We start from the raw sequence: 12,553 nt of genomic DNA on the forward strand, positions 1-12,553 counted from the left end.
TTCACCATAGCACTCTTTAAGAAAATTCTTTTAGAATTTCTTATGCCAAATGGCCAGTATTTCTGGCTTTTGACCTTCACCAAAGGTAACCGCACTGGTGCTTAGAGAAAGGAAAATTTCAGACAATCCGTGGAGGAGAACAAAATAGACATGTTCACGCAGATATTAAACCTGAAATGGGCCGGGCGCGGTGGCTCAAGCCTGTAATCCCAGCACTTTGGGAGGCCGAGACGGGCAGATCACGAGGTCAGGAGATCGAGACCATCCTGGCTAACACGGTGAAACCCCGTCTCTACTAAAAAATACAAAAAACTAGCCGGGCGAGGTGGCGGGCGCCTGTAGTCCCCGCTACTCGGGAGGCTGAGGCAGGAGAATGGCATAAACCCAGGAGGCGGAGCTTGCAGTGAGCTGAGATCCGGCCACTGCACTCCAGCCTGGGCGGCAGAGCGAGACTCCATCTCAAAAAAAAAAAAAAACCTGAAATAACTCACTTTCTAGGTGGAATTGAACCTGGACTACCACTGTGAAAATGCAAAGCCTTGGCTACTGAGCTACAATGCGGGGCAGTCTCCCTTTTGCTTCCCAGGAAGAGTCTAGAGTAGTTAATTTTGAGCTTGCAAAGGCTTGTAACTATTTAATATGATTTTTAGAGCTGACTACGACATGAACCCTAAAATTCCTATTCCCTTGAAGGTGGAGACCAAGAGACGGTACTGCCACGTGGTTAAAAGGTCAAGCTCCCACGGTGGAGGCTTCATCCAGTTTTTTTGGTTGGTTTCATGGACGTCCAGCCAACTTTGTTACTGACCAGCTTGCTGGGGCTCACAGGTATTCTAAGCCCGTGTTCTATCCTAAAGCATCCCTCAACACAGAAAAACGACCTCATAACACAAAATGCACCAGCTTAAGAATAGCCTTAGAATTCTTTTTTGCATTAATCAAAACTCTACAGAGGAGATAAACACTGATTATTTTATTTTATTGCCATTCATTCAACCATTTGCACAGAGAGGGAGAAGATAGAAATCTGACTGGCAAGAAATTCTTACTTTTTGGCCAGCATGCCAGGTTTCTGGGTTCCCTTTCCCTGAGCAGCCCTAGTGATCTGGCTTGTGGCACCATTGCCCTAGAAGCCAAGCCACATTATAAAGGAAAATTTTTTTTTCTTTCTTGCCAGAGCAAAACACATGTGATAAAACATAGACATTAGCCACTCTGCTTAGCACCCACTATCAAACTAGCAAACCTTAAATTTACCCCCAGAGGGGTCCCGTCATCTTTAATCAAACCTCTGACTTGTAGTTTCAACACGTGGTCTCTGGGCAAGACAGTTGTCCTGAGTAACAAAAAAGATAGGAAAGGAAAGGGAGAGAGAGAAAAGCGTTGCCCATGGCAGGGTGGGGAAGGTGAAATGATCAGGAGGGCCAGAGAAAGACCCACCTGTTGCAGTGACACTGTAAAATTTCAGGTGACTGCTTCTCAGTAGCAAAAGGATCTTTACCAGCATTCCTATTAGCTCTCAAGTTTCCCCTTTTAGGGAGGAAAAAGCTCCCCATGTCCCATGATCCTGTACATGTCCAACCCTGTCATCCACAGCCATCAGCGAAGAGTGCAAGACAGATTAATCCCAAGAGAATAGCAGTTAATATCCCATAGCATCAAAGCTGTTCTTAGCCGAGAGGGACTTTACTGAGAGGGGTCTCTAATGCCCTAAATCTTAGAAGGGACTCTAACCGTCCTAAGTAGGGCCTCTAGCCCGGGTTTGTAAATTTTCAATTGACTCCCATCTTAACAGTTGCAATCAACGGAAGAATGCTTGATAACCTCGGTGATAAGATGAAAAACCAAGCATAATAGAAGTGTTCGCTAAAATTAAAAATACAGTAATTACTACAGAAAGATTTTAGTCCAAAAATCCAACTATAGAAACATAGAATGTGAGTGGTAGCACATAAGAAATAAGTCATGGGGATTTTACTTCATGGACCAACAATACGATGATATAAGCCATCTAACCCATTGAAATTATAGGTCTCACCAACAGAATTTTAGTGTCTAGAACCAAAGAAATGTTCGCCTCACTCTAATAGACAATACACTTCAGGAATGAAATAAGCAAATTAGATTGTGTTCAGAGATGAACAACCAAGATGGCAGAGGGAATTAAAATAATTGCTCATGATTATCCTGGGAAATAGAAGGATCAGAAAGGACAACATAGCTATCTTCATATACTTAAAGCAATGTGAATTGGGAATTGGACTTATCCAACATAACCCCACCTATTAAAGTCAATGGGTAGAGGTTACAGAGAAAGCTATTCCAGTACAACCAAACGCAAAAAAGTTTTTTTTTTTTTTTTTTTTTTTTTTTTTTTTTTTTTTTTTGAGACGGAGTCTCGCTCTGTCTCCCGGGCTGGAGTGCAGTGGCCGGATCTCAGCTCACTGCAAGCTCCGCCTCCCGGGTTTACGCCATTCTCCTGCCTCAGCCTCCCGAGTAGCTGGGACTACAGGCGCCCGCCATCTCGCCCGGCTAATTTTTTGTATTTTTTAGTAGAGACGGGGTTTCACCATGTTAGCCAGGATGGTCTCGATCTCCTGACCTCGTGATCCGCCCGTCTCGGCCTCCCAAAGTGCTGGGATTACAGGCTTGAGCCACCGCGCCCGGCCGCAAAAAAGTTTTTAAGTCACTTTCTTGAGACATGATTGACTTACAAACAGATGTACCTATTTAATGTATACAACTTCATGAGTTTAGAATTTTCTAAGCTTTGAGTTGCAGAGATTTTCTTGTTACTAGAAGTCTAATATTCAAACATCATCATTTTGCCTACATGAAAAGGACATTGAGAGAATTCAGATGTTAAGATTTGATGATTAGAGAATCAGAGGGAATGACCCTTTGAATAAGGTTTTTGGTTTTCTTTTTTTTTTTTTTTTTGAGACAGAGTCTCGGTCTGTTGCCCAGGCTGGAGTGCAGTGGCGCAATCTCGGCTCACTGCAAGCTCCGCCTCCTGGATTCACACCATTCTCCTGCCTCAGCCTCCTGAGTAGCTGGGACTGCAGGCACCCGCCACCATGCCTGGCTAATTTTTTGTATTTTTAGTAGAGACAGGGTTTCCCCATGTTAGCCAGGATAGTCTCGATCTCCTGACCTTGTGATCCGCCTGCCTTGGCCTCCCAAAGTGCTGGGATTACAGGCGTGAGCCACCGCTCCCAGCCAGGTTTTCAGTTTTCACACGTTCTACCAACTTCTTGTAGAACACTGCTACAGTGAAATGCTAATGGTGGTCCATGAATGAGAAGCTCTATAGGCAAATGTTAGGAAATGTGGCCTATCTTACTTTGGTCATGGGGATTGATAATACGTATAAGCATTTAAAGGGCTTTGAAAAGCCCTTCTCTCTCTCTCTCTCTCTTTCTCTCTTTCTTTCTTTCTCTCTCTCTCTCTCTCTCTCTCTCTCTCTCTCTGTGTGTGTGTGTGTGTGTGTGTGTGTGTGTTGCATACATACACATTTCATTTTCTAAGCCAAAGGTTTACAGTTCTCCAATTTATCTGAGCACAGGCCCAGTTTTTCAAGGGACACCTTATAAAATCTCACAGAATAAAGGTTTCACTAAGCAATGTTTAAAAGCCACTGCAGATAATCAGTCCCAGTTAGGCATGAATATATTCAAAATTCAATGTTTCACTGAATAATTGGCAAAGTCTCATAGTTCTAGGCATTAATCAGAATCCTAAAATTGATTGTTAAACTCTTATTCTTACTCATTTAAAATATATGCTCTAAATACTTCGGTATACAAAAAGACATTAAAATTTCATATCTCTGAAAATAGAGCAGGGTTTTCCCTTTTGTTTTACTTGGGTTTTCACTTTTGTTTTGCTTTGTTTTCCAGTGATAGTATAAGAAAAAAATGTATGTAGCTTTGGGGTATAAATCACTGAATTAAACTACACATGGCTAAGAATAAGCATTATAATTGGCACATTGTTCTGTTTTTGAATGAAATATCTTTGCAGAAAATAGATTTATTTTAAAAGTCATCTATACTCAACTGTGAGAATACCAAGGGCTAACAATTACAATATTTGCCTGTGAAAGAATGTAAGATTGGAAGCCAGAGAGCGTGGGTTCTGGTGCTAGCCCTAATGGAGACCATTTGTGTGAGTTTTTCATCCCCTGGCTTAAGGGTTGCTTATGGTTGCTTAAGGGATCCCTTCACAAGCAGGAGTTTCTGAGCTCTTTTGACTAATCAAGAATTAGGACTCATTGGCCGGGCACGGTGGCTCATGCCTGTAATCCCAGCACTTTGGGAGGCCAAGGCAGGTGGATCACAAGGTCAGGAGATCGAGACCATCCTGGCCAACATGGTGAAATCCTGTCTCTACTAAAAAAAATAGAACCACATATCCCTCAGGCAGGATAGCCCTCTTTACCTAGGGAACTAACAAAGGGAAAGAAATCCAAAGAGTGGTGCCATTGCCAATCATTGCAGGGACTCAAAGATGAACCAAATAGCAACCCCCACATGCTCCAGTGGATGGATATCCTCTGGGCCACTCTCCCACATATGAACATATAACTTGATTTGGATCACCATGACCTTGGTTTGGTTAAGCTCTATGGGCAGGTCACCAAGTAGTTGTCACCTGGAGAGCCCTACATAGCATGACTCAAGGGCACTCAGTGTCAGGAGAAGCACATGAATCAGTATGAGCTGTCTGAGTGGTTGCGCAGGTAAAAGCGTGATTCATTTGGGGGAGCTGTCTTTGACACACCAGGCACAGTGTATCACACTTTGATACACATTTTGATATCACATTTTGATACACAGTGTATCACACTTTGATACACAGTTTGCCAAGTGAGAGGCTGAGATTCAGAGACAAAAAGAGCATTCATTTTTCCCTCCTCTGAGCACCTCCAGGGTCTAAGGTGTCCTTTCCCCAGTGAAGTGGGGAGTGGTGCCAGGGAAGCAGTGAGTCCAGAATGCTAAGGGGTACCTCCAGGTGGAGATTGTTTCCCTTTCCAGAAGCCTGGAGTTGAAAAGGGCCCCCTGGGTGGTCTGCTGCAACAACCTGCTACACTGACCCAAGTGTCACCTGCAGCTTAGGTCCCCAGCCATATATGGCAGACTTCTAATCAACTTGAACATAGGACTCAACAGGAGGCATGCATAGGTAAGGCATGTATTGTCTCTAAGATCTAAATAGTCCAATTAAGTGCCAGGCTTCCTTTCTCTTAGGAGAGCCATAGAGCAAAGAATATTTTATTTACAGTCTAGGATCAACTTTTGAGTCTTAGTTCACATCGTTTTGGAGATTTTGACTTGGGTGGCTGGTCCTGTATCTTATCAGAATTAAGAGCCTCTCTGGACCTTCATGTGATTTAGCATCGGCTAATTTTATTGAGACCTTTCAATAGAATATCATCAATATAGTAAGCCCAATTTCTCTGCAAAAAAAAAAAAAGAGAGAGAGAGAGAGAGAAAGAGAGAGAGGCTTGTCCCATGTTTTGACTTACCTACTGGCGATAAATAACAGGGAAATTCAAGTAGTGCTGCAACAGCCCAGTAAACATGTTTTGGAGGGTCAGCCAGGGAAGCAGTCTTAATCTTTGGGTGCAAAAGGGATTGAGAAAAATACACGGCCAAAGTCCAAAATGGCACACCAGGTGCAATCACAGAGATTTGATTCATTTACAGTCACAATGTCTGTAACAGCCAGGACTATAATAGCAACAAAATTCAGTTGGCAATGATCTACCACAAGCCTCCAAATTCCCATTAGCTTTTTTTCACTGGCCATACAAGGCTGTTACATTGAAATATTACATTTTTCATTAGTCCTATTGTATTTAAGCCCTTGATCAAGGTTGTGGTTTCCTTTTCTCCTTCTGGAATTCTAAATTTTTTTTTAACTTAGAAGAGAACCAAAGCCAAGTTGTGTCCAGTTGTGCATGCATCCTTCTCTCCCTCTCTACAAATGGCTCTTCCAACCAAAAAAATCTCCCCTGGACATCATGAACATTTACAGAACAAGAATGTAAATTATCAATAGCAATTACACATTCAGCCCCGGGAGCCACAAAAGTAGTAGATAACAGGGCTTTAAACAGCCCTGCCCAGTGGATAGAGTTACTTCCCTTCCCATTTTTTTTTTTTTGTATCAAATCTGGGTAGTTAAATGTGTGGTCCTTACAAGAGAATGACCTCAAGAGAACTTAGTGCAATCCCTCAGGAGGACCTAGTACTTAGTCATTTGAGCATGGATATCAAAAAGCGACATAAGGTGGCGCAGTGGCTCATGCTTGTAATCCCAGCACTTTGGGAGGCTGAGATGGGTAGATCGCTTGAGCTCCAGAGTTCAAGACCAGCATGGGCAACATGGTGAAACCCCGTCTCTACCAAAAATACAAAAATTAGCCTGGTGTGGTGTTGCATGTCTGTGGTCCCAGCTATGTGGGAGACTGAGGTGGGAGAATTGCTTGAGCCTGGAAGTGGAGGTTGCGGTGAGCTGAGATTGTACCACTGCACTCCAGCTTGGGTGACAGAGTGAGGCAAGAAAAGTAGTGGAGTCCTCTACCATGGAGAAAGAAACGCCATCTTAAAAATGCATTGGTCATGCTCTGGGTGAGGATTCGTCATCAAAGCTGTCATTCTGTCCAGGACAGAACAAGTCTAGGGCAGCTTCAGCCCTCAGGCTTTAAATAGCTTCCTCCATGGGATTTCATGAGATTTTATTCACTTAAGAAAATCTTCTTCACTTGGGCATGGTGCCTCATGCCTGTAATCCCACTTTTGGAGGCCAAGGCGTGTGGATCACTTGAGGTCAAGTGCTCAAGATCAGCCTGGTCAACATGGGAAACCCCGTCTCTACTAAAAATACAAAAATTAGCTGGGCATGGTGGCACATGCTTATAATTCCAGCTACTTGGGAGGCTGAGGCATAAGAATTGCTTGAATCTGGGAGGTGGGGGTTGCAGTCAGGCAAGATCATGCCACTGCACTCTAGCCTGGGTGACAGAATGAGACTCTGCCTCAAAAAAAGAAAAAAAGGAAAGGAAAGGAAAGGAGAGGAGAGGAGGGGAGAGGAGAGGAGAGGAGAGGAGAGGAGAGGAGAGGAGAGGAGAGGAGAGGAGAGGAGGAGGGGGGAAAGGGAGGGGGAGGGGAGGGGAGGAAAGGAAAGGAAAATCTTCTGGGATTGGCCATAATGTAGTCACTAAAACAGAAATCCAGAGTAGCAAACCTTATTGTGGGACATGATTCTGTCTAAATGACGTAATTTGCACAGTGTTTTAAAGTACAGGGTCCCACATGAGACAGCCTCTGTTCTGCATGCTCTAAGGCATAACCTTTCTTACTCCTTTGTTACACCAGCGCAGCAGCCAAGTGTCGAACAGCCCCCTGTCTGCTGATCAAAGCATCCCTGGACTTCTTTCCTTTCTCTCTCCCCATGGATCTGCATCTTGGTACTCTCTGTGGGAATACATTGCCCTTCAGGTGTAGACAATTGTAACTTACAACTTGACACAGTTGTGCTTTCCTCCCTAATGGGGTCCGGAATGTTCTCTCGGTCCTTTACCCTATAGGAGAGCAAACAGAAACCAGGGCAGTTTGTTGGATTTTATCCCTCACTTTTCAGCCTCCATCTATTGGCTCAACTCTTGTTCATCAACAGATAGGACAGAGGTGGACCACTCGCTGCCCACCTTCTGCACCATTTGGGCCAGAATATTTGCTACCAGACCTAGGGAGTTCACAAATGTCCCTGAACCCAGCTTATGAGTTCTTGCCTTTTTATTCTTCCAAAAAGTTGTTGTCTGTCTTGGCGCCCTGCACTTTGTGCCACTTTGGGAAGAATCTCAACCCCTTAGAAGATGGCAAGAAGTAACAGGATTCCAAAGGAGATGACTAAGCAAGCAAGTAGGTTGCTTTGCCACTCTATAGGTGCCAAAATTAGACAAAAGACTCAGGCAATTGACTACTAACAGCAGAGCAAACAGCAGAAGCTTTAGCGTAATAGTGCCAGTTCCCCTACTCCCAAATTCCACAAGGCAATACGATGGGACCAGATGGCAGTACACACACAGTGGGTCATATCACAGTTGAGGAACCCAGAGCTTAAGTCTCAGCACCTGGGGGAGCAATAAACAAACCTCTCCTAGGAGCAAGCAGCCACACTGTGGTCAGTGCTGTGGTCGCCTGTGCCTACTTAATTGCCAGCCACAGAAACGATCAGAGTCAAAGGACAGTTAGACCTTACAATTTCTCAGGGTCAGCAAGGGTGTGCAGGGACACTTCTGGCCATGATGGACTGCCTCTCCCTAAAGTGAGAATGACCTGACCTATTCTTTATTATTAGAAAACATGTACTGAAATATTTAAGGGTAAAGCAACAAATGGTTTAAAAAGATGGTGTGTGTATGAGAGAGAGAGATAAACAGAGAGAGAGAGAAAGAGAAAGAGAGAGAAAGACAGAGAGAGAGAGAGAAAGAGAGAGAAAGCAGATGGTAAAGCACATGGATAAAGCAAGTTTACCAAAACAAAATTTTTAAAAAATGATCTTTTACCCCTTTACACTTATTATACAAACATCTCCTTTTCTCCTCAGCAATATTATAATGAATGATAGCAAAAATTATTTGTTAATTACAAAACTTATATTTCCACATTCGTCTTTCCTTACCTGAAAATACCAGGCCACATTTCCATGTATCTGAGCAAATTTTGTTACTGTTCAACACATATGCCAGCTTTACAGTGGGGATCAGGTGGGATGTCATTCAAATCAGTTACAGGGGAAAAAAAATCATTAATTTTGAGAATTGGGTAAAAATAAAAATATCTTTATCTGGAAATAAAGAAGATCAGAAGTATTGAAAAAAGCATTGCTTTCCTTTCAAAATGTTTATCAAGTCATAAATGATTTGAGGCTAAAGAGGGAGGAAGAGGGTAACAAAGGGGGAGAAAGAGTTTCGATTAGAAGGTATTTTTTCAAGGAAAGTATCAATAATATCTCTATAATGACTATACAGTTGTTTTCAGTAGTATACACAAATGAAGAGCATATTCATAATGAGCCAGAAGATTATTCAAAATGTCTGAAGAGATTGATTAATGTCTTGACATTTAAGAGAAACTGAGACTTGCAGGTGAAAGTATACAAGAAGGTCTTTAGTATAGTTCTTACGGGCAGAAGATGCTCAACAAATGTGTGCTGCAACCACATCTGAAATGTCCACTATCTTTGCTCTTTCTCTCTTTTCAGCTTGAAAATCTGGAAGCAGAAACTTCTCCGTTGCCCTAACAGGATTTCATGCCATTTCGACCTTCACCAAGCTTAGCAGCCACCATGTGTGTGGAAGCAGGTTGCTTCAAGAATGCGTAGGATGCTCTAATTCTCTAGGAAAGTGCCTGCTTTTAGGTCATCCAACCTCTTTCCTCTCTGGCCACTCTGCTCTGCACATTAGAGGGACAGCCAAAGTAAGTGGAGCATTTGGAAGGAAAGGAGTATACCACACTGAGGAGTCCAGTTTGTGCAAGACACTCAATGGAACCAAAACCCACTGTGGTATGTGAATTAAAGTCATCATAAAAGGTGACCCTTCTGTCGTAATATTTTGTTTTCAAGCAAATATTTATGACCTCATCAAAGAAAAACCATCTTTTGTTAAGTTCACCATAGAAGCACATAAAGTAAATGCTACCTCTGATCAAAGCACCTTGAACGGAAGGTCCGAGTCTTTCTAGTGCTTTGCAAGGCAATGGATCCATTATTCTATTTTAGATCTTTAACGTTCACCTTAAAATTAGCATCTGGCTAAGGCATCATTTTCACCTCCATTACTTGGTTTTGTATTGTTTAAAAAAATAACATCTCTTTCATCTAGCTCCATAACTGCAAGGGAAGAGATCAGCATAAAAGGTAATCTAAACCACAGTCATGTGTCAGCTGTAGAAAGGTTGATTCTCATGCACTGCAAATACTTCCAAAGAGTCATCATGGGGGATTTTTCATTCTTAGGCTTTCAGTGGTTTGTTCTCCAGTTTTAAATGTGCAATTTTCTCGCTCCTATTTAAGTGTTCACAAAAGGTAATAGTCAATGAGCTCATCACTTCATCCATGCAGGAAGTCAAGCATTAAAATGTACTCTTTATTTCTCACTGGTTTCTCCATACCGCATGCTCCCCACATATTATTTTCTTTTTTTAACTCAGCTCAGAATCCTTATGCCTTTTGAATCAGTGTAATAAAATGACAGATGTTTTTGTTGATTGCCAGAACAGTTTAAACTTTTTTTAAATAATAGATCCAATAAACATAATCTCAAGACAGACTCAAATGACCATATAAAAAAGTGTGTCATCTATTTTTCAATCCTGTGTAGTTACTTGGATGTGAAATATTAACAATGGCCCAAAAATATTTTCCTGAAGATTGTGTTTATATAATGTTACCACCAATATTTTGGTCTTTTTGATCTCTGCTAAATGTCAAGATTTCCTTTGTAAAGTGTCAATCTTCTAAATGGTTTCTCTAAGACAATTCTCCTCTTTGACTGATTTTCTTTGTTGTGAAACACAGTAGAGATTTGGCAATCACCCATTTTACTTAATCTAGGTAGACAGCCAAGTCAGATGGCCAATGCCGAGAAGCTCCCCATTTTGAACTTTTGTCAGCATTGATTAAACGAATCAAATACTCCTTGTAGCTATCTATGAAGATATAAGTGAAAACTAGACTGCTGACTTCTGAGTATTCCTGAGTCTACAATCTGCCAGAAGACTCCATTGTAAAATTTGTATTTCTTCATCGATCTGACAACGCACAAATATGTGCCAGATATCCAAAAGCAATGTTTCTAGAAAACAGCTGTTGGGATCAGAATAACTGAATTTACTCTCAGATCTATTGGCTATAGTTATGTGGACTCAACCCATGTATCCAGTAGATGGGAAAAAACAAAAGCCAAAATAAGTGTTCTAATGTTTCCTTCTGATGAAGTTTCATGTTTGCTTGTAATCATCTCCATTTCTCAAATATTGTGTTCCATAATAGACATATATTATGTTTAATTTTTTATATTTTCTGACAAAAGTAGCTAAAACTAGGACCTTAAAAAGATTTAGAATGTTAAAAAAGTGTAATAGTGTGTAATATTTACATATATACATTACTAGAGCTTCCATAAGTAAAATGGATAATTCAAACAGAGCACAACGTAATATTTGTATGTAAATTACAGAGGAGGAAAATTCATGCTTTTCATGGGCTATGATGGTTTCTCTCAAGGGATGACATACTATTGCTTTTGCTCGTCAGGCTGTTTTTCCACATTGTTTCTGCTTAATACCAGCTCCTAGTACGAATTATCTGGCAAGTTGTTGAGAGCAACTTTGTCTTCAAGTAGGACCTGATGTATCTTTTTCCACAAATGTCATGTGTGTGAACAAGTTTCTTCCATGTCATCTTTGAGACTCTACGCAGAATACACAATAAAGGGGGTTATTTTTAAAATAAGACATTCTAAAGTAAATAATAAATAAGTGCATCGTCAACATTTTTCATTCAAAACCATTTTTTAATGTAAATTTGCTAGAACCACCTTGCAATTCCAAGGCAAGTAGAGACATAACAACCCTAACTCAACTAGATGGGCTAAGGTTTCTGATAAAATCTGAAGATAAAGAAAATGGAATATTCTGCTTTTTTCTTGCTTCTAATTTTACCCTTGCCTAAGGATGCGGTATCTTTCTGGGTTGGTATCCCAGAAATGCAGACTATAGATATGGGCGGAAGCTTTGCTTCTTCACCTGATCACATGCTGTGGAAATTCTAGCTTATTGTGTCCCAAGTAGTTAGTGGTATTTTCTCTTTCAGTCTCCACTGTTATTTTGCTCCTTCATCCCTCTTTCCTTGCCAATCATTAGAAAGAGAAGAAGAGGAAAGAGACTGGCTGGGGCAATGGTGAATCCCTAGGACCCTGCTATTAATGTCCCCATGGGAAGAGGGTATCTGTCCTCAGAAGGGGATTTGATCATACTTCTGTTTTAAGCCTCTAGCTGTAACATTGTAGACCCACCTTAACAGCTTGATGATGTTGAATAAAAGAGTAGAGCAAAGAAGCTAAAATTTGAGCTTCAAGGTCATGCAAACCAATGTCTGAATACACGTTGAAATTTTTCAACTTTGTGGTTTTGAGCAACATATTTAAGCTCTCCTAGCTTCAGTCTTCCCTTAAAACCGTGAATGATAATAGCAACCTTACCGAATTGTGATCAAGATTAAGTGACATAATACGTACAAAAAGTTTGGCCTACCAGGCAGCAAATGCTTCCTGTGTGCAGTGAAAATTATAAATGAAAACTATCAGCACCAAAACAACAACAAGGGAAACTTGGGGAATTCACTGGGAACAATCTCTGCTCATCTTTGGCACTAAACCCTGAGAGAAACCTCCTTGAGAAGGCAGGAAACCCCTTAAGGGGAGCCTTCTGTGATAGAATGGCATCCCAACAGGGCTGTCAGAAGGAGAACTCCTAATCTG

The 12,553-nt window shown here is 41.5% G+C and overlaps 1 protein-coding gene across 8 annotated transcripts in view; it reads left to right on the plus strand.

Moving 5' to 3' along the window:
- Positions 1–10,047, plus strand: part of OPRM1 (opioid receptor mu 1) — a 127,030-nt gene extending 116,983 nt beyond the window's left edge. For 2 of the 8 annotated variants that reach the window (XM_010357559.1, XM_010357557.1), the window contains exon 4: positions 9,274–9,400. In XM_010357559.1, the coding sequence (XP_010355861.1) occupies positions 9,274–9,312 (39 nt within the window). In that variant the 3' untranslated portion in view covers positions 9,313–9,400. Of the gene's footprint in view, positions 1–498; positions 688–4,023; positions 4,123–9,273 lie in introns of those variants that run through there. The other 6 variants (XM_010357558.2, XM_010357560.2, XM_010357556.2 and 3 more) reach the window with 5 other exon arrangements.
- Positions 10,048–12,553: the final 2,506 nt, after the last annotated feature.

This window comes from Rhinopithecus roxellana, chromosome 4, assembly GCF_007565055.1.
Source record: "Rhinopithecus roxellana isolate Shanxi Qingling chromosome 4, ASM756505v1, whole genome shotgun sequence".
Lineage (NCBI taxonomy): Eukaryota > Metazoa > Chordata > Mammalia > Primates > Cercopithecidae > Rhinopithecus > Rhinopithecus roxellana.